At 42.0% G+C, this 22,409-nt stretch overlaps 1 protein-coding gene across 6 annotated transcripts in view; it reads left to right on the forward strand.

Annotated features, from left to right (window-relative positions):
- Positions 1–22,409, forward strand: part of Fry (FRY microtubule binding protein) — a 444,403-nt gene that overhangs the window by 355,611 nt on the left and 66,383 nt on the right. For all 6 annotated transcript variants that reach the window (XM_090342230.1, XM_090342231.1, XM_090342232.1 and 3 more), the window contains 10 exons: positions 1,151–1,301; positions 2,255–2,358; positions 3,644–3,829; positions 5,769–5,967; positions 8,238–8,359; positions 9,001–9,188; positions 10,706–10,800; positions 17,650–18,257; positions 20,277–20,374; positions 20,706–20,876. In XM_090342230.1, the coding sequence (XP_090198356.1) occupies positions 1,151–1,301; positions 2,255–2,358; positions 3,644–3,829; positions 5,769–5,967; positions 8,238–8,359; positions 9,001–9,188; positions 10,706–10,800; positions 17,650–18,257; positions 20,277–20,374; positions 20,706–20,876 (1,922 nt within the window). The remainder of the gene's footprint in view (positions 1–1,150; positions 1,302–2,254; positions 2,359–3,643; positions 3,830–5,768; positions 5,968–8,237; positions 8,360–9,000; positions 9,189–10,705; positions 10,801–17,649; positions 18,258–20,276; positions 20,375–20,705; positions 20,877–22,409) is intronic.

Genomic DNA, 22,409 nt, shown 5'->3' on the forward strand with positions numbered 1-22,409 from the left:
CCCAAGGACAATGCTCAGGCCCTGAGCTCAAGCCACAGGACTGGCAAAAAAAAAAAATATTTCATTTTCTACCCTCTTTTTTTCTCTCTCTCTCCTTCCTTTTCAAGTCTTACCAAAGAATAGCTAGTTCCTTTGAAAAAGTATTTAAATCTCCAGTAGATCCACTCGAGAGACTTGAAAAGAGAAAGAGATATAACTAAAGGGATGGTTCTAGAACACAAAATGTGGGGACAGGGTCAAGGATGGAATCTGGATGACAGGAAGCAGCTATTGAGAGAGAAGGGTGGCTTACTGATGGGAATGGGGATAAGTTCCAGATGCTGGATTTATTGTGAAGGTAGAGTACTCTGAATTTGCTGATAATAATTAGTCTCCATTTCCCCTCAATAAAACAGAGGCAATTTTGAACTGTTCATGGGTAATGTGTATAGAACAGTGCCTCCTGACAGAGTACTCTGTCCCTAATGTCATTAGTTTTTGTTCTCGTTTGCTTTTTGTTTTTGTTTGTTCTATTTATTTATTGCTAGTGCTGGGGCTTGAACTCATGGCTTTATACTCGGCCTTTTCTCTCAAGCCTAGAGCTCTATTTCGTGAGCCATTCCTACACTTCCGGCTGTTTTTTCTGGTTAACTATAGATAAAAAGTCATGAACTTTTTCTGCACACTGACTTAGAATTCTGATCTTCACATCTCAGCCTCCTGAGTAGCTAGGATTACAGATGTGAGCCACTGGGACCCGGCTGTTCCTATGTTTCATCACAATTGAGGCTTGGTTGTCCGATGTGAGAATGTAAGGGTAACTGAGCAAATTGGAAGTACCGAACTGCATTTAATTCTAGGAAGAAGTTTTCACCATCAGGGGAACTCATATGAGTTCGCCTTTCACCTGATTTTAACATTTAAATTGTATTTTTCTTTGCTGTCAAAGAAGTAACTATGCATTCATTTTCCAATAGCATATTAAGTAACCATCTAATTGAGTAATTCGAACCTAATTTGACCATGTCATTCATACAGATCAAATTGGGTGTTTAGAAAGTTACTTTAACAGGCCTGCATTTGTAAGCTCCTTCTGCAAAACACCAAGTAGAGACGACACAACCCTTCTCCCCCCAGGAAATAAAGCATGTCCATCTTTCTGGCCCTACAGATGATCCGATCTCTCCCTACACGGGCTGGTTATTGACCATTACAGAGACCAAACAGCCACAGCCCTTACCAATGCCATGTACTGGAGGGTGCTGGGCACCGCTGGTTGACTATCTCCCAGAAACCATCACTCCACGGGGACCACTGCACAGGTGAGCAGCGCGTGTGTGTGGAGAGACAACCACCTAGGAGAAGAGAGCCTACCAAATCAGATGTGTGTATGTGTGTATGCATGTATGTGTGTGTGCCTGCCTGCCTTCCTGACTGCCTGCCAGCCCGTCAGTACTGGGGCTTAAACTCAGGGCCTCATGCTCTTGCTTGGTTTTCTTGCTCAAGGTTGGTGCTCTACCAGTTAAGCCACAGCTTCACTTCCAGATTTTTGCTGGTTAATTGGAGAGAAAGAATCTCACAGACTTAATTCTGCCTGAGTTGGCAGAAAATCACAATGCTCAGAATTTTGCCTCCTGAATCACTAGGGTTCCAGGCAAGAGCCACCAGCTCCTAGCATATTGGCGAAATCTCGTTGAATATTACTGCTTATGCCAAACTGCCTGTGGCCCTTGGCGTGCCTTGAGGAAGGTATGCATTCTATAATGCACTTTAGACAGTGCACTGATACTCAAGTAGACCTTATCTTCAAGTCCTCCTCATCCTTCAGCTCCTATTATTTTGCACCTAGCACACGGTGATGGGATGAGCTAAATAGATGTTTTCTCTTCCTATGGGGCTCAGAACTCTGTCGTAAGTTAACTCTGTTTCTCTGGAATAAAGGTCTTACCATAGAGGCTGGGAGTGTAGCCTAGTGATAGAGTGCTTGCCTATCGTGCACGAAGACCTGGGTTCAATTCCTTCATACCACATACTCAGAAAAAAGCTGGAAGTGATGCTGTGGCTCAAGTGACAGAGTGGTAGCCTTGAGCAAAAAGTGCCTAAGGACAGCGCCCAGAACCTGAGTTCAAACCCCAGGATGGCAAAAAAAAAAAAAAAATCCTACCATAATTCCTCATCAAGCCTTAATAGTTACAAATCTTGATGATTTCGTGATCAATTCGTATTTTTCTGCCTTCTTCAGAAGTTACATTAATTCCATCCTGTTGCCTGCTAGGTGTAACGTTGCTGTGATTTTTATGACTGAGATGGTGGTGGATCACAGTGTGAGAGAAGATTGGGCTCTTCATCTTCCATTACTACTTCATGCTGTCTTCTTAGGTAAGACTGGGTGGGCTCCATGCCGTCAGACCCTGCAGGGGTGATACACCGTGAATTCCTTCCGGATTGACATTGATATTTTTCGTTCTGGAAAGTCTTCCATTTTTCATGGTTCTTGGGTGACATCCACTCTATCAGACATCTGTTTGTCCAGTCATTGTTTTAAATGATCATATTTGCACAATGCAAATGCAATGTCACATCCTTAATGCTCCTTGTGTGGAGACATCCAACATGAGTTGAGGTTTGAGTCTTTGTTGAGCCATGTAAAGCCATGTAGTGATCTAACCAGTGCAATCACTAGTCAGATGGTCTTGAATCAGTGCAAGGAGAAACAGAGCATGAAACACAGGTTGGCCAAGCACTGAACTTCAACTACCTGAGTTATAGAGGACAAAATATTGGAAGAAGAACTCAGACAAAAGATGAATTAGAAGGATAAAGAAAATTAGAAATTTTCAAACGAAGCCTGGTAAAGAGAGTGAGGCCTTGCCTCAAAGTGTTTTCATTAAAAAAAAAAAAAAGTCCTTTGAAGGCACACTATTTCCGTGCAGATGAAGTGCTTGCACACGATACTACATCCTGCTTGGGGCTGGGCCCTCCAGGAAACTCTTCCCGTGATTCTCTATGGTCCTTCTTCCCTTGATTTTTCTGTTTCATAATGTGGCCACATTTTCCTTCATTTGTCCTTCTGTAGCCATTTGATGGGCTGTGAGACAGCAAAGGACCACACAGGAAGGAAGCAACCACATGTGCTAGTGAATAACTTTACTGTATTTCTGTGGATAACTTCACAGTCTTTGCAGAGAAGACAGAGTTTATTTAGCAAACACACACCAATAAGATAGCACAGAGACATAAATTCATATATACAGATGATGCTCTTCAAAACGTGTGCCTGAATGAATTTGCCTTTATTTAACATTATATTGTAAATATAAATTTGTTGGAAAATTTAAAAACATAAACAAAAAACAATACCAAGGAGAGAAGAGAAACTTCTCAGGAAGGATGAGTGCAAATGGCCATTCCGCTGCTTCCAAGTCAGAGAAGTCAAGAACGGTCCATCCATCAACATTTCATGGGAACTTTTTACTTCAGAAACAAAGTATTTTATTTTTTCCTGATCCCAACATCCATATGCTGGCAATCTAGACAATAACAAAGAAACCCTAAACAGTCTTTGTAACTGTTCCTGCTGAGTATTTTGGAATCTTTACAATTCCTGGAATCTAAAGGAGTTCCACATGTGTTTATACTAAACAATTCCACTGTTTTGTTCCAGGTTTGGACCATTACCGGCCTGAAGTCTTTGAACACAGCAAAAAATTGCTTCTTCATCTCCTGATCGCCCTTTCTTGTAACAGCAGTTTCCATGCCATTGCCTCTGTGCTCCTCCAGACCCGAGAGATGAGTGAGGCCAAGACATTAACCGTCCAGCCAGCCTACCAGCCAGAATACCTGTACACAGGTAACAGAGAAGTAGTTACAGGCAGGCAGGCAGCCTACGGGCAACAATTCACAGGGAGGAAGGTAACAGAGGGTACCACCGAGGCCAAAGTAACTTCACTTTGTTGCCTCCAACTTTCCACATGATCCAGTGAATAAAAGTGCAAGAGATAGCACTATCTCACCTGATGTGAATTTGCCTGTTAAAAAGCTGCCTTCATTACCATTCATCTATCCATTTTTTTATGTGCTGTTACTGAGACTTAAATTCAGGTTCTCATACTCTCACTTGGTTTTTTTCCTAAAGACTAGTGCTCTACCACTTGAGCCATAGCTCCACTTCCAGCTTTTTTTGCTAGTTCATTAGAGATAAGAGTCTCAGACTCTTCTGCCCAAGCTGGCTTCAAACCTCAATCCTCAGATCTTAGCCTCTTGAGTAGCTAGAGTTACATGTGTGAACCACCTGCACCTGGCATTGATACTTTTAGATGGACCTTCTTTACTATTGTAATTATGACTGTGTCCCTATCATTAAGGCTCCTATTGGTGCCTTGAAATTAATATGATTCCATTGGTCAAGAGCTTCTGTCTAGAATACTGAAGGATGAAGAGACGATAGAATGGTGACTGGTTCCCCCAGTGAAGAATAGGCCGCTGTGAAGTTGCCCATCTTCTGGGTCCCATGAGAGTTTTCACTTCATCAAATAGTTGGCTGTATCTAGAAGGTACTATCTAATGGGAGTCTGTTGGGAACTGTTGAGGTTTCATGGGAGTTGATTAGAAAACATTTCCCTTTCAAAGGCGAGGAAGAAAGCATTGGCTGAGCCAGAGAAATTACCCTGCTAAATCAAGCTATGTAAGGTGGCCATGAGATTTTCACCAGTGGAAGTCACTGGTGGAGCTACTCAGGAAGACTTTCCCTCCAAAGGATTGGCCAGTGGTTGTCATTTAGCACAACAGTGTTTGACATTTTCTTTCTTTTCTTTGTGGTGCTAGGACTTTGTGCTTGCTGGACTTGCTTGTGCAGATGGTACTCTACCACTTGAGCACTATTGCCAACACTAGAACAACAATATTGGAAAGTGATACATTTTACCCTCTCATAGAGTTCAGAGCAACCTTTTTTCTTTTTTTCGTGTTTGTTTTTTGTTTTGTTTTGTTTTGTTTTGTCAGTCATGGAGCCTGAACTCTGAGCCTGGGTGCTGGCCTTGAGCTCTTCAGCTCAAGGCTACTGCTCTACCATGTTGAGCCACATCACCACTTCTGGTTTTCTGGTGATTCACAATAAGGGTCTCACAGACTTTAGTGCCTGGACTGGCTTTGAACTGCGATCCTCAGATGTCAGCCTCCTGAATAGCTAGGATTACAGGCATGAGCCATCTTTACCTATACATGTTATACATTATGCTGGCAGTGGGTCAGATTGCATTTCCTGTGTCCCTGGTACTTCATTCCTTTAAAAGGAAAGGATGGACCTGCCATCCATCTCAGGCTCTCAGTGCTGTTTTGCCTTCTAACAGAAAACAAATATGAAGTCATCATTAACTCCACAGTGTGAAGCCCACAGATATGTTTTTAAGCTCTATATTTTGAGCCAAGCCTCACAATTGTAAACAACCCATCTGTAGCCTCTGAGAAACACAGAACGTTCTTCTCAATAGATGCTACTTCAAAGGCTAATACAAGTTCTGGCTTAAACTCCCCAGGACAAGGCTGTGTTTCAGCAAGTATATAGTTAATTGAGATAAGAGTCGCTCAGATTTGTCTGATAAGGAACCACAGTTCTCAGATCCCAGCCTCCTGATTAGTTAGAATTATAGGGCTACCCAAGAGCCACTGGCATCCAGCTCCTCCCCAAATGTAAACAAGATCAGACTTCTGTATGTTCACCTCCAGGCCTCCATCAGCATGCTGTTAACTGCCCTTCCTGTACACCCCCCTTCACTTTCTCCTCCCACCAGGGGGCTTTGACTTCCTGAGAGAGGACCAGTCATCACCCGTGCCAGACTCAGGCCTGAGCTCCAGTTCCACCTCCTCCAGCATCAGTCTGGGCGGCAGCAGTGGGAACCTCCCGCAGATGACCCAGGAGGCGGAGGATGCTGACACAGCTGCAGAAACTGATGAGAAGGCAAACAAGCTCATCGAGTTTCTGACCACCAGGTAATGGGGTCAGGAGTCAGGTCACTCTTCCAGAAAAAGCGCTAACACTCTAAGACACAGAAAAGTGGTCTCAGAGTTCTAGTGAAGTCCCATGTCCCTGGTTAACGTGGATCTGCTGGACTCTGGTTGGAAAAGGTTGCCTCAGGTCCCACTTGTTGCTAGGCAACAGATAAGCAGGGAGTATTTGGCTGACATGATGCAGTAGACAGAGGCAGAGATGGCAGCACCCTGCCATGAGCATGACTTTAATCATCTCTTAGAGGTCCAGGACCTGGCTGTTCTGAGACTTGGGCAAGAACTTGGCTCTGAGAACCAATACCAGCCATAGCCAATCTAGGGGTAGCTGCTAAGCAAAGCACTCACTGGCTGCTCACTTGCTCCCATGAGTCATGTGGGATCAGGAGTCAAACCAGAAACCATGGCAAGCATGATAAAGGATCAAACTAAGCATAGGCCAACAGCAAGGAAAACTGCAAGGAAGCCTGAGCTTTTAGGTCTTCTAGCTCTTCAAGTTCACTGTTTTATTTGTAAGGCTTTAGAGTGTTTAGCACCCTGGGGTCCAGTAAAGGCAGGTGCTCCTGGGACCTGGACACAAGATCTTCTTTCTTAGGTGTGTGTGTGTGTGGTGGAGGCAGTGAATGGATCCTTAGGCTTGAACTCAAGGCACAAGCAACGTCATTGAGGTTTTGCTGTTGTCATTGTTGTTCTAGGCTAATACTCTATCACTTAAGCCACAGCTCCACTCTGGCTTTTTAGTGGTTAATTGAAGATAAGTCTCACAGACTTTCCTGCCCCAGCTGACTTTGAATCTCGATCCTCAGATCACAACCTCTTAAGTAGCTAGAATTATAGTCCTAAGCCAACTAGCTTCTCTCAGAGTATTAAATACTAGAAAGGCCATTTGTATATGTGATATGCAATAGGTCCCATGATTTTTCTTCTTCAGTTAATGCATCAATGAAGTCAAACTAGGAAAAAGAGCAGTTTTCTTTCTGCCATAAGTTAAGTGGTTTGGAGTAGCTCATAGCTTAATGTGTGAAAGACGACAAGGGATGGCAGGATGCAGGTGAATGCGGGGTACTTCAGAGGCATGGGTGGTTTGGAAAGAGGGCAGGATTTTGTCCATCCTCTGGGAAGAAAGAAATTCTCTCATCTGGCTCCATGTCATTCTTTTGTTTGAATACCAAGAGACTAAGATATGCTAAAATATGACCAGAGAGTATTCGTGCAAATCCATATTTCATGTCTTTTATTTAATAACAAAATAAAGCAGCAATTATATGTCAAGTGCTATTGTATTGAAATCATTTAGAATTATATAAATAAAACATAAAAAGTTACGTTTCCACATGTCAGTTAGCTGTGTTTGGAATACACATTAAAATTTTGTACATGTACGTACAATTTAATTATTAAATTTTTTCCCTAATCAAATTGAAATTTATTATATTTATTAGCATACATGAGTTATGCAAGGGGGAATATCATTGTGATATTTCCACTGATTATTAAAGGGTTTTGTTTTGTTTTTTAACTGTAACATACCTCTGAGTCAGAACTTCATGTATGGATTTTAAAATACAGAATGAGCCAGGCCCCAGTGGCTCACATCTGTGAATCCTAGACTCCGGAGGCCAATATCTGAGGATGGCAGTTCAAAATCAGCCCAAACAGGAAAGGCCATAAAACTCTTATCACCAATACTGTATAGATGCTTATTTGGTTATTTGAAATAGGATAGGGAAGGGGGAGGAAACAAGATGAGGGGCAGGGTTGGGGGGTAGGGAAATGGGGACCAAAACATGAGAAAAGGTATCAATGTTTGTGAAGTAATGAACCTTCTATCTAGTGAATATAATGTAACCCTTCTATTAATTACAATAAAAATATATGAAAAGAAAACTCTTATCTCCAATAAACTACCCCAAAAGAGCCAGAAGTGAAACAGTGGCTCAAGTGGTAACATGCTAGCTTCAAACAAACAAAAAACAGCTCAGAAACAGTGGCCCAGCCATGGGCTTAGGCTTTAGCACTGGCACACATACACACACACACACACACACACACACACACACACACACACACACACACACACACACACACACACACACACACACACACACACACACACACACACACACACACACACACACACACACACACACACACACACACACACACACACACACACACACACACACACACACACACACACACACACACACTGAACAACAATTAGAGTTTTGACATTTTATGTGTGTGTATTTAAGGGCATTTGGTCCGCTTTGGTGCCATGAAGACATCACACCCAAGAATCAAAATTCCAAGAGTGCGGAACAGCTGACTAATTTTCTGCGGCATGTCGTATCTGTATTTAAAGATTCCAAATCAGGTATTTTGTTGTTTGCCCCAATCTCTCCATTCTTTTTCTGTTGGGGAAGTCCCTTTATCAATGAGGAGACCACCTGCAACCGGATCCTGACACATATCCCCTGTGGCCTTCACAGAGGTTGCCTGACTCCCTGTACGTGCTTTAGAAATGCTTAGCTGCTATGACAAAGACTTTCTAGGATGAGCTTAACACGTTGAAGGTTATCCTTGATCCCTGTGGGTGTGAGGCAGGCGACCTTCTGCCACCTATGGCTGTGCCACCTGCTCCGCTCAGTGCTTTCCTCCAGCCAGCTTGTCAGGTGGTGGAGGAAAGTGTGAGGGGCGGGGTACTCAGGGTGAGTTTTGAAGCACTCAGCACTGCTCCCCACAGTCCACTGGCCAGCATGAAGGCAACTGGCCACACCTAACTGCAAAAGAAGATGGGACATGAGGAAGCCTTGTCTGTCCTAGAGGACACTGTCCCTTCCGCTGTCTCACTTGGACATTTCCTGCCTTCAGGTCGATTGTCATTTAAACAAGCTTTTGTTTAAAATGGTGGGCTTTTAAGGAAGTGCCGCCACCTGGTAGCTCTGGGCTTTGGGCCTGTTTTCAACCCCCAGATGGCCTTGATGCTCACCGGCTTCCTGGCTCCTCTGGCTTTAGGTTTCCACCTGGAACAACACTTGAGTGAAGTGGCACTGCAGACAGCCCTCGCCAGCTCTTCCAGGCACTACGCCGGGCGGTCCTTCCAGATCTTCCGGGCCCTCAAGCAACCCCTGTCTGCACACGCCTTGTCTGACCTCCTGTCCAGATTGGTGGAGGTGATCGGAGAGCATGGAGATGAGATCCAGGTATGGGAGGGAAGACCCTGGGCTCGGGCTGAGGGAATGCTCTCGCTCATCTCTCAAACACTGAATGAGCCGCTTTCTCCTTACTTGAAAAACTTGCAGTCGTTATACTTTTAAATTCCCAAAGCCAACTCCAAGAATCATGGCTCTAGACATTCTAGAGCTACTACTCAGTTTTATGTGGAGAACTGAAAGTCCTTTTAGATCTTCGTTGTTGTTGTTTGGTTGTTTTGGGTTTTCCTGTTGTTTTTTGTGGGGTTTGGGCGATAGTATGATCTGAACTCAGACATTTTGAGTTTATTAGGCAGATGCCCTAACCACTAGTCCTCTTTTGCTCTAGTTTTTTTTTTTTTTTTTTTTGAGATAGCATCTCCCTTGTTGCCTGGGCCAGCCTGGACTGTGATCCTTTGTATTCTTCCTCCTGTAGCTGGAAGGGAATATTGCTTGCCCCTGGCTGGTCTGAAATGAAGACAACTCGTGGTCTCAGCCTCTTCTGTAGTAGCTATGATGAGAGGCACAGCAACTGTGCCAAGCTGTTGGTTAGACTTTTTGCCTGAGTTGACCTTGAGCTGATCTTCACCTCTAGAGTAGCTAGGATTATAGGCACCAACCACCAGCACCTAGCTTGCTGGTGGTTTTCTTTGGTAGCTAAGGGGATGGGTTATTTTATATTGTTGGGATTTTTTCCCCCACTACGAAGGCTGCAGTGATGCCATGTTGTCGCCCAGAGCAAGGAATATGTCCTCTGTCCTCCATTGTCCTGTATGCCCCAGGAAGAGCATAAAGGAAGAACCCTGGGGAACTGAGCAAATTGAAAATCAAGGCCATTGGAGTCAAAACCCATCAGCCTGGGGTCAAGAGTTTGGCTTAGTGTGCTTGCCTAGCATGCACAAAGACTGGGGTTCGATTCCTTGATACCATGTACATAGAAAAAGTAGTGCTATGGCTCAAGTGCTAGAGCACTAGGCCTTGAGAAAGCTCAAGGACAGTGCTCAGGACCTGAGTTCAAGCCCCAGGACTAGCAAAAAAACAAAAAAAATCAGACTGCTCTTATATCTCAGGAAGCCTGCAAACTTGTGCTAGGGGGTGTGGCTTAAGTGAATGAAGCCTAATACCTGCAGACTCTACCTTTTGTCCTCCTCCTCTTAGCCATCCTTGTGGAGAAGCCATTGAGGCTCAATTTGGCTGTGCCTTACCTTGCCAAGTCCTCAGCCATAGGTGCTCTGCATGTCCACCTCCTGAGCAGGAGGTGGATTCACCCCCTTCTACTGCTGGTTTCAGACCCTCTTGAGGCTGTCAGACCTAGGGAAATCAATCTGCTAACTCCTGGCCCATCCTGATTTCCTATGTGGCCTTTCTATTTTGTTTTGAGACGTGGTGAAGTTAGTGCAGCAGTGATCCTCTAGCTTTAAGAAATGTGAGCTAGCACTGTCAGAATGGAGTCTGCCCCAGTGGAGGGATCTTTGGGAAGTGGACATGGGGTGAGGCGTTCAGGGTTTTCATGCTCATGTGATTGGCAGGGATATGTGATGGAAGCGCTGCTGACCTTGGAAGCTGCTGTGGATAACTTGTCTGACTGCTTGAAGAACAGTGACCTCCTAACCGTGTTATCTCGGTGAGAATTGTCTTATTGATATTTTGAAATCAAAGTTACTGTATTGAATATTTGGGAGAATGTTTGAGCAGAATACCAAGAACAAATCTAGTGTTTGAAATTTGCTTCTGACCTGAAAAAGTACCCACAATTTTTTTTAATTTGGGCTAAGACTGGGGTTTCAACTCAGAGCCTGGGTACTGCCCCTTCAAGACTAGTGCTATTCCACTTGAGCTACACTTCCTGCTTTTTTGGTGGCTAATTGGAGATAAACGTTTCATAGAGGGCCGAGAGTTTGGCCTAATGGTAGAGTGCTTGCCTACCATGCATGAAGACCCAGGTTCGATTCCTCGGTACCACATACATAGAAAAAAGCCAGAAGTGGTGCTGAAGCTCAAGTGGTAGAGCTCTAGCCTTGAGAAAGTCCAAGGACAGTGCTTAGGACCTGAGCTCAAGCCCAGGACTGGCAAAAAAAAAAAAAAAAGTTTCATAGACGTTCCTGTTCGAGCTAGTTTTGAATCTTGATTCTCAGATCTCAGCCTCTTGAGTGTCTAGGATTACAGCATGAGCCACTGGCACCTGATTTATAATATTTTCTTCAAAAAAATTAAAATAGAGATGGGCCAGGAGTGTGGCCTAGTGGCAGGCACAAAGCCCTGGGTTTGATTTCTTGGTACCACATACCCAGAAAATGCCAGTAGTTCTATGGCTCAAGTATCAGAGCACTAGCCTTACATGAAAGTGCTCAAGGACAGTGTCCAGGCCCTGAGGTCAAGCCCTGGGACTGTCAAAAAAAAAAAAAAAAAAAAGAAGGAAGGAAGGAAGAGAGAATGTAGTGGCACATGCGTGTAATGCTAGCATTGGATATTCTTAGGTACGATGAGTAAAAGTTCAAGGCCTGCCTGTCATACACAGCAAAAGTTGGAGGCCAGTCTGAGCAACAGAGACTTTGTCTCAAAAACAGCAGTAGTGGTGGCACATGATTTTAAACCCAGGAACTTAGAAAGTGAAGACAGGAGGATTTTGGCATAAGGTTGGACTGGGCAAAAGTTAGTGAGATTCTCTCATTAAAAAGCTAGACAGGAAAAAAATCTAGGCATAATTGTTCATACTTGTAATTCTAGCATTCGAGAGGCTAATACAGGAGAATCTTGGTAAGTTCAAGTTTCCTCACATAGCAAGACATTGGGCAGCTGTAATATACATGTGTTCTACACATTATCTGAGGGTCTTTAAACATCTATGCTGGAGGTGAAGCTCAATAATAGAACATAAATTTGGTAGGCAGAAGGCCCTGGGTTTGATCCCCAGCACAGGGTGGGGATTGCAAGCCTACAATCCCAGCACTCTCAAGGCAGAAATAGGAAGATCATGAGTTGAGGCCAGCCTGAGCTACCCAGCAAGACTCTGCCTCAAAAAAAAAGTAACTATTGTGTACATCACCTTTATAATAATTTTAAAATCTGGTCAGGAGTTTGGCCTAGTCGTAGAGTGCTTGCCTAGCATGCACGGTGACCGGGGTTTGATTCCTCGGTACCACATACTTAGAAAAAGCCAGAAGTGGTGCTGAGGCTCAAGTGGTAGAGTTCTAGCCTTGAGGAAAATCCAATGGCAGTGCTTAGGCCCTGAGCTCAAGCCCAGGACTGGCAAAAAAAAAAAAATAATAATAATAATAATAATTTTAAAATCTTAAAAATTTAATTAAAAAATTAAACTTTAAACATGTCTTCTACATATGAATATTAATTATTTTTACTGTCTTTGTTTTGTCCTTGAATATTTCTAGATAGTACATCATAATTATCATATTAATTACATTGATAAAACTAAAACTGAAATATTTTTTTCTCTGTAATATTTTTTTTTTGCCAGTCCTGGGGACTGAACTTAGGGCCTGAGCACTGTCCTTGGGCTTTCCTCAAGGTTAGTGTTCTACCACTTGAGCCACAGAACCAGTTCTGGCCTTTTCTGTGTATGTGGTACCGAGGAATCGAAACCAGGTCTTCATGCATGCTAGGCAAGCACTCTACCGCTGGGCCAAACTCCCGGCCCAATTCTCTTGTAATATTTTTAAGCAATGTACAAAGGGGCCACAATCCCTTAAGTCAGGTTATGAGTACAATGTTTCCTGGTTAATATTACCCCTTCCTTTCTTCTCCATTTTTCTCCTCCCATTTCTATTCTCAAGGCTAACACTGTACCACTTTGAGCCACAGCTCCACTTCCAGTTTTCACTTTCAATTAATTGGAGATGAGTCCCTCATGGAGATATTCTTTTTAATTTTTATTGTAATTAATATAAGGGTTACAGTTATATTTGCCAGATAGAAGGTGAATTACTTCATACACATTGATACCCCTTCTCATGTTTTTATCCCCACTTCCTCCCCTACCCCCTCCCCTCATCTTGTTTTCCCCACTTCCCTTTCTTATTTCAAATAAACAAATAATCATATATACAACAAACCAGATAGCAAGGTAAGATACTGTAACAATATGAGAATAACCAAGAGACAACAAAAAAGATGAGAAATAACATACTACATTAAGAACAAAAATCACACATTATATGGCACTTGTTTCCATGGAGACATTTTTCTACCCAAGCTGGCATTGCCAAAATCTTCAGACCTCAGCCTCCTGAGTAGCTAGGATTACAGGTGTGAGCCATCAGCACCTGGTTAAGTACATTTCTTTTTAAAGAATGTTAACCCTTTCCCTTCCTGTCAACCAGATTTTTCCTTCCATCCTCACACAACTACAGTTTTTAACATAAAGGGATGTTGGAGTTTGTCAAAGGCTTTTTCCTGTCTTTGGCTCTCTTAATATGGTGTATTGCATTTATTGATTTACATATATTCAACCAGTTTTGCATATATTCAACCCAACTTGATTTGCATATATTCAACCCAACTTGAGCACAATGAAGGGTTTTTTTTTTCAGTTGTTAAATTCTGTTAGTATGTTTATTGAAAAGCCTTGAATCTATGTTCATCAAACAGATTGGTCTATAGTTCTTTTTATTGCTTTTCTACCTGGACTGGGGATGAGTGTAATACAGGCTTCATGGAATGAATTTGGTAGTGATCCTTCCATTTCTATTTTGTGGAAGAGCTCGAAGAATAATGTTCTTCTTCAAAGATCTTACAGAATTTAGCTGTGAATCCATCAGGACCTGGCCTCTTCCTTGTTGGTGAAGACTATTACTTCCTCAGATTTGTTGTGCGATTTGTATCTTCTTGGTTCAGCTTAGGCAACTCATGTGTCTTAAGAAATTTATCATTTCTTATTTTGAGTATAGGCTTTGAAAATAGTTCCTCATAATCTTTTGGATTTCCTGTGAAGTTTTCTTTTTCATCCCTGATTTTACTGATTTATGCTTCTTGTCTCCTTTTGTTGACCAAATTGGCTAAAGCTTTGTTTCATTCATTCTACACATACGTTTTCTTAGTCTCTAATTCATTAATTTCTGGCCTGGTCTTTACTATCTCTCTCCATCTAGTAGTTTGATGTTTGATTTGTTCCTGTTTTCCTAGAAGCCTTAGTTGTGTCATGAGATTATGTATTCGAGCAATTTCTGTTGTCTGTTTTATGTATGCATTAAGAGCTTTGTACTTTGCTCTCAACCTGTATCACAGAAGTTCTGGCATGATACATTTTCAATTTCACTGGATTGCAGGAACTTTCTGATTTCTCCCTGTATTTCTTCCATGATCAGCTGTTATTCATCTGTGTATGATTCAAACTATATGTGGCTTTTTCTGTAGTTTATTTTGCGGTTAAGTTTTTGTTTAATACCATTGTGATCAGATAGGCTTCAGGGAGTTTTATCAATGAAGTTTATATTTTCTCAGGCTTGTGTATCCTAGAATATGACTTATTTTAGAGAAGGTTCCATATGCTGCTGAGAAGAATGTGTATTTTTTGGATGCTAGGTGAAATACTCTATGATATATATTAAGTGAATGTGGATTATAATGTTATTTATGATTCAGTGGTTTCTTTATTGATCCTTTTAGTTAACCTGTTTTGGTGATGGTGGAGGATTAAAGTCCCTCACTAGTATTGTATTGGGGTCTATCAGTTTTTGTAAGAGTGTTAGTATATTTGGGTGCTCCTATATTTGGTGCATATATATTGACCAGTATAATTTCCTCTTCATGGATCATTCCTTTTATTTATATGAAATGATCTTCTATAGCTCTTCTTACTGATTTTAATTTAAGTCTATTTTATCAGGTATCAGAATGGCTACTCCTGCCTTCTTGCAGGATGCCTTTACTTGCCATCCCTTCACTCATTTATCTTTGGTCATAAGGTGTGGTTTTTGATCTGGGCTTTGGTCTACTACATCTTTTGAGTGGAGAATTGAGTCCTTTGATATTTAACATTACTATGGAGATATACCTCGTTATTTTGTCATTTTGTTGGTTCTTTGTTGCTAGCTTCTTTCTTTTTCCTGTTTTGCTAAACTAATCCTCTAGTGTTTTTTTTTTCTTACTCTATATCTTTGTGATTTTCTTCTTCTGATACATGCTTCTTTTTAGAACTTTGCAGTATTGGTTTTGTGTTAATGAATTTCTTTTGTTTTTGTTTTGTTCAATAAGGGTTTAATTTCTCTATCAATTGTGAATGATAGTATCACTGGATATACTAGTTGATAGTTGTCTTTCCAAGCCTGGGTTCTCAATGAATTTAGAGTTGGCATTGAGTTATCTGTAATTCTTCTAATCGTTCCATTGTAATGAAGTTCCCTCTGATTTTTCTGCCTTTAAAATTAGTTCCTTATTTTGTGAGTCAAGAGATTTTACCACAGTGTATCAGGAGTGATATTTTTCCTCTGATCTTATCTGTTTGGAGTTCTATATGCCTCTGTCATATGGTTACGATTCTTTATCATGAGCTGGGAATGTGGCTTAGTGGTAGAGTGCTTGCCTAGCATGCATGAAACCTTGGGTTGGATTCCTCAGTACCACACAGAAAAATGCTGGAAGTGGCGCCTTGGCTCAAGTTGTAGAGTGCCAGCCTTGAGCACAAAGAGGCTCAGGGACAGGCCCTGAGATTAAGCCCCAGAACTGGCAAAAACAAAACAAATGAAGATTCTTTTTCTTGAGTTTGAGGACCTTTCTGTTTTTACTCTGTTGAGTAAGTTCTTATTGCCTTTAATTCTTCGTTGGTGCTTAATTGGAGATAAGAAGCTCATAGAGAGACTTTCCTGCCTGGGATGGCTTTGAGCCAGGATCCTCAGATCTTAGCCTCCTGAGTAGCTAAGATTACAGCCCTGAACCACTGATACCCAGCTATAACTTGTTTTATTTTATTTTATTTTATTTATTTATTTATTTATTTTTGCCAGTCCTGGGCTTGTATTCGGTGGCTGAGCACTGCCCTTGGAGTTTTCTCAAGGTTAGAGCTCTACCACTTGAGCCTCAGCACCACTTCTGGCTTTTTTCTGTGTCCAATTCCAAGGAATCAAACCCGGGTCTTCATGCATGCTAGGCAAGCACTATACCACTAGGCTAAACTCCTGGCCCCTAACTTGTTTTATTTTTAAGTAGAATTTTTTGTGCCAGTACTGGGGGCTAAACTCAGGGACTATGTGCTATACCTTAGTTTGTTTCTCTAGTGAGTGCTCTCCCATTTGAACTCCAGTTTCAGCTTTTTGGCAGTTAAGTTGAACATAACATCCAACAGACTTTCCACCTTAGTCTGGATATGAACCTGGATCCTCATATCTCAGCCTCCTCAGTAGCTAAAATAACAGGTTGAGCCACCAGTGCCTGGCAAGTTGAACATTTTTATGAAAGGTATTTTTCATGTAATCACTACTATCTAACATATTTATCTGTATGAATTTATCTAAGATAGTAAAATTTAACAAGAATGTTACTTGACATTTCAGAATGAGTAGGCAAATAGTTTTCTCAAATTTCTGTAGGTAAAAAATACCTTTGACATGAATATTTACTTTGTAAATATTTACATGAATGTTTTACTTTCTCCAAATGTGATATTCCTGATGAGTTAATAGAATATTAACATTTGTGCTCATCAAGTAAATTTTATTCCATAATTATTCCTGTCCAAATTTGAACAAAAAATGCTGATTGTTTGAGACTGAACTTTAATAAGTGGAGTCAAAATTAGGGCTTTTTGTTCTGTTTTGTTAGAGAAAGTTGTGCTTTCATTGGTGGCGGTCATGTCTTTGGATTTGGTTAGGTAGTTTCTTTTGACAATACTGGGACTGAACGCAGAGCCCACCTAGGCTGGTACTCTACCACTTAAGCCACACCACACACACCCCCTCTTCTTTGTGTTCTGTTTTTTAGTGAGGGCATCCGAGTAACTTTGCTTGGACTTGTCTCAAAATCTTAATTCTACTGCCTCCACTATAGTAATTCATGTTAAAGGCATGGGTCACAATGCCCAGTTCTTGTTAAACTCTTTGCTGAGGTTTATTTTTCATAGTTGTAAAGATAAGGAAAAGGAAGCTGATAGAAATAGTATACACTTTGCTGGGCACTGATGGCTCACGCCTCTAATCCTGGCTACTCAGGAGGCTGAGACCTGAGGATTGAGTTTCAAAGCCAGCCCAGTTACAAAAGATCATAACACTCTTATCTCCAATTAACCACCAGAAAACCAGAAGTGGTAGTATTGCTCAAGTGGTAGAGCACTAGCCTAGAGCTGAATAGCTCAGAGAAAATGCCCAGTTCCAGAGTTCAAGCCCCATGACCAACACACACACACACACAAGGGGGAAAAATAAAGAAATAGTATATACTCTGGTGTTTCCTCAGTGGATCTTGGGGATTAGCTTTTCAGGAAGCAGGCTGGCAACCTATTGATCTTACCTACTTTTATAACCAGCTCTTCATCACCAGACCTAAGCTCCAGTGCTAAACTAACAGCAAGTAGGAAGAGCACCGGACAACTAAATGTGAACCCAGGAGCCACGACCAGCCATCCCACAACCACAGAGAGGAGTCGGCATCAAAGAAGCTTCTCTGTGCCCAAGAAGTTTGGTGTTGTGGACCGATCCTCTGACCCACCTCGAAGTGCCACACTGGATAGAATTCAGGCTTGTACCCAACAGGGCCTCTCCTCAAAAACCAGAAGCTCCTCCTCCTTAAAGGACAGTCTTACAGATCCCTCCCATATAAACCACCCAACCAATCTCTTGGCCACCATCTTCTGGGTCACAGTAGCCTTGATGGAGTCTGATTTTGAATTCGAATACCTCATGGCCTTGAGGCTGTTGAATCGGCTGCTGGCACACATGCCACTTGATAAAGCCGAGAACCGAGAAAAACTGGAGAAGCTCCAGGGGCAGCTCAAGTGGGCTGACTTCTCAGGGTTGCAGCAGCTGCTGCTCAAAGGATTCACATCCCTCACCACCACAGACCTGACCCTGCAGCTCTTCAGCTCACTCACACCCGTGTCCAAAGTGCCAATGGTGGATTCATCCCAGGCTCTTGGTAGGTCAACATGTTATGTGTCTCAACCAGAAAAGGCACACCATGCACAGCCCAGAGAAGAAGGTTTAATGTCAGACAGCCAACAGGCTGCCTAGAGCAGGAGGGAGAACCAGAAGCTGGGGGAGTAGTTATAGGGAGGGAGCCTGCAAGAATGAGGAAGTCAACTGTGCTGTCAAGGGGAAGTTTAAGCTAAGTGGGTTGATGTGAGTGATCAGGCCAGGTCAGGGCACCCTTGAGATACAGACAGACAAGTAGAACTTAAGTCGCCCAACCTCAGAATGTCAGCCACCAGCCAACACAACATCGTTCCTCTTACAGTTTGTCTCCAGTGGAATAAGATAAGTGATTTTAAAGTTCTAACAAATGAGTATATGGGTGTGTTAGGTGGCCAAATTTTGGCTTTGGCTTTGGACTTTCATGTTGTTCCTTCTGTCCTAGTGTTAGGACTTCAACTTGGCATCTGGGCACTTGTCCCTTAGCTTTTTTTTTTTTTTTTTTGCCAGTCCTGGACCTTGAACTCAGTGCCTGAGCACTATCCTTGGGCTTTCTCAAGGCTAGAGCTCTACCACTTGAGCCACAGCACCACTTCCAGCTTTTTTAATTCTATGTATATGGTATCAAGGACTCGAACCCCAGTCTTCATGCACACTAGGTCCACCAGTAGGCCAAACTCCCCCCGCTTTTTTTGCACAAGGCTGCTACTCTACCATTTGAACCACATCTCCACTTCTGGTTTTTTGGTGATTAATTGTAAAGGAGTCACTACTCAAGCTGGCTTTGAACTACAGCCCTCAGATCTCAACCTCCTCAGTAACTAGTATTATAGGCATAAGCTGCGGGTATTTGGTCTCTCCCTCCCCCTCACCCCCCTGAGGATTCTATATGATGAGATAGGATGTGACATTGGTAGATTACTAGCCTAGTATGCATTCATGCACAAGGCCCTAGATTTAATCCTCAGTACTGAAAAACAATAACATATATGTTTTGCTTATATTAAAATACAAAATATTTAAGGTAATATCAGAAAGGGATCAGAAATTATACATAAGCTATTAGTGGGGTTTTTATGCTCTTTTATGCTCTCTAGATCCAGTTTCAGTACTGTTAATTTTTTTTTTTCCAGTGGGGCTTGAACTCTGGGCCTGGTTACTGTCTCTGAGCTCTTCAGCTCAAGGCTAGCACTCTGCCACATGGAGCCATGGCACCACTTCCAGTTCTCTGATGGCTAATTCAAGATAAGAGACGACTCACTGACTTACGTGTCCGGTCTGGCTTTGAACCACAATCCTCACATCTCAGCCTCCTGAGTAGCTAGGATTTTAGGTGTGAGCCCCATGCCCAGCATTTGCCATGCTCTTGTACACTGATTTTTAACTCCTAACTCTCTTCTTTCTCTTTGCGGTTACTTTCCTCTTGAAGATGGTGTTCATTTCAATAGTTTTTTTTTTAATTAAGGCAAATCAACTTTTAGAATAGAAAGTAGCCCAGAATCATACAATGAACTATATTTTAACTTGGGCATATCAAGCAATTCCTTCTCTTTTTGAACTACATGACTCCCCACTGATGGCTCACACCTGTAATCCTAACTACTTAGGAGGCTAAGATAGGTTTTAGGTTTGAAGCCACCTTGGCTGGAAGAAGAGGTTTGGCTCAAGTTACAGAGCACCAGCCTCCAGTGTAAAAGCCAAGGGAGAATGTAAGGTCCCAAGTACAAGCCCCTATAATAGCTATGTGGCTATGACTTAAAAATAATTGGCCTGTGTCTCAGTTTTCATTTCTGTCTGTGCCAATGGCATTGTATCATCCCTATTCTCAGTCCATGGCAAGATGACCACCATATTTTAAAATTATGTCTGGTTCAATTCCTCCTTTGCATTTTTTGTCAGATCACATTTAATCTGGTTAAAAAGACTGTTTAGTCTCACCTGGAATAAAATTTGTGACATAACTTCCACTGTCACCAGTTAAAACATACCATACTCAGCTGCCACCGTTGTATCTTCTCTCATGCAGGGTTTCCTCTGAATGTCTTGTGTCTCCTGCCCCAGCTGATCCAGCATTTTGAAAACCCCAATCAGTTCTGTAAGGACATAGCAGAGAGGATTGCTCAGGTATGCATTGTGGTTCTATGCTCAGAAAGACCATCCAAAAGACCATGCCAGGCAGGGATTCCAACCTCAGAGAAGCAGTCATCACCTCACCTGATATTGCTAGTGCATCTCTGAGTGTCTAATCTAGCTGTCATTTTTGCCTACATTCTTGACAAGGGAAAAGAACTTGTGAAAATCACATCGGCTGATTACTAAGCAGACCACTTCTGCAGCAAACAATGTTTTGCTGGTAGACTTCACAGACGATTCTCAGGACATGTAGCAAAGTTGCTGCTATTTCTTCCTACTCACCAGATGTCCGTCACCCTAATTGATTCTGTTGCCTTAAAAGGTTTGCTTGGAAGAGAAAAACCCCAAACTTTCCAATCTTGCACACGTGATGACTCTTTACAAAACACACAGCTACACGAGGGACTGTGCCACGTGGGTCAACGTGGTCTGTCGGTATCTTCATGAAGCCTATGCCGACATAACCTTGAACATGATCACCTACCTTGCAGAGGTAAGTTCTCAACTAAGGATGGCCTCTCTCATAGCTTCTAGCATACACCTATTTACATAGGGTAAATTTGCATATTAGACACTTTGTTTACATAGGGTAAATTTACTATTAGACACTGTGTCTCATCATAGACAGTAAATGAACCATTTTCTTCACAATGAACTGGTGAGTTTGTTATATTCTTTTATAATAGAGAATCTGAGGTTCAGCCAGGTTAACAATGTACCTTACTTTCAAGGTGGCAGAGCCAGACTCCAACTTCCTACACTAGTACCTGTCAGAGCCTAATAGAGATGAGAAAAATGTTAGCCTGAGTGTTCAAATCTTACTTAAGGAGTTCCTTTGCGGCTTGAGATGTTAAATGTGTATTTATTCTTATGTAACAAAGCTTTCTTTCATTCTAAAATAAGCTTACTATAATTATCTTTTATATTTGCAAAGCTAAAATCAGACTTTTATCATCACACCAATGAGTGTCTAACACATTCATCACAAGCCTCCTTCTCTGACTCCTGTGTCGATTGGTGCTAAAGCTACATAGCAGCAAAGATGATGAAATGTATTCCATTTTGCACCTTCTGCCCAGCCATTAACATTCAAGGTCCTGAAGTCTAAGACACTGGGTGATAGGTAACCACTGACTTAATTCAGCAACTTCAGTGTTGTTTGGCCTTCTGAGAGAAGAGCTTGAACATTTTGTTAGGGCCTTTCCAAAGAGAACAAGGAAATCTGTCCTAATTGTTCTTTCAGTTGTGACCAGTTCCATTGTAAATAGATTAAAAATAATTGTCCCAGTGGCTCACGCCTGTAATCCTCACTAATCAGGAGGCTGATATCTGAAAATCTCTACTCAAAGCCAGCCTAGGCAGACAAACCCAAATCTCCAGTTAAGCAACAAAAAGCCAGAAGTGGTAGTGTGGCTCAAGCAGTAGAATATCAACCTTGAGCAAAAACTAAGCAAGAGAAGAAATCCCTGAGTTCAAGCCCCAGTATCTCACATATACATAAAATTTGAAGGTTAATATAATGCTTCACTTAGTTATTTCCTTTTTCTTTCTATTACATTGGTCATGTAGCATTGACCTTTCATCAAGTAATAATTGATGTTTTATCAAATAATCATTGTTTTATGTTTGTTTTTGTCTGTCCTGGGGCTTGAACTCAGGGACTGGGCACTGTCTCTGAGCTTTTTTGTACTCAAGGCTAACTAGTGCTCTACCACTGGAGACACAATGCCATTTGGCTTCATCTGAGTAGTTTGTTGGAGATGAGTCTCACAGACATTCCTTCCCTGGGTGGCTTTGAACCATGATCCTCAGATCTCAGCCTCCTGAGTAGCTAGGATGACAAGCATGACCATTGGTGCCTGGCTTCAATTTTTTTTCTGATTGTAAAGACAGCACGTATTCAGCATAGAAATTTTGGAAGACTAATGTTTAAAGAAAAACTATAGAGAAAATCACGTGGAAAGAATCACCAAGATCAGTCCAGTATAATACACAGTGACGTCAATATTGATGTCACTTACTACAT

Source organism: Megascapheus bottae, chromosome 11, assembly GCF_031878675.1.
Source record: "Megascapheus bottae isolate mThoBot1 chromosome 11, mThoBot2.hap1, whole genome shotgun sequence".
In the NCBI taxonomy this organism is placed as follows: Eukaryota; Metazoa; Chordata; class Mammalia; order Rodentia; family Geomyidae; genus Megascapheus; species Megascapheus bottae.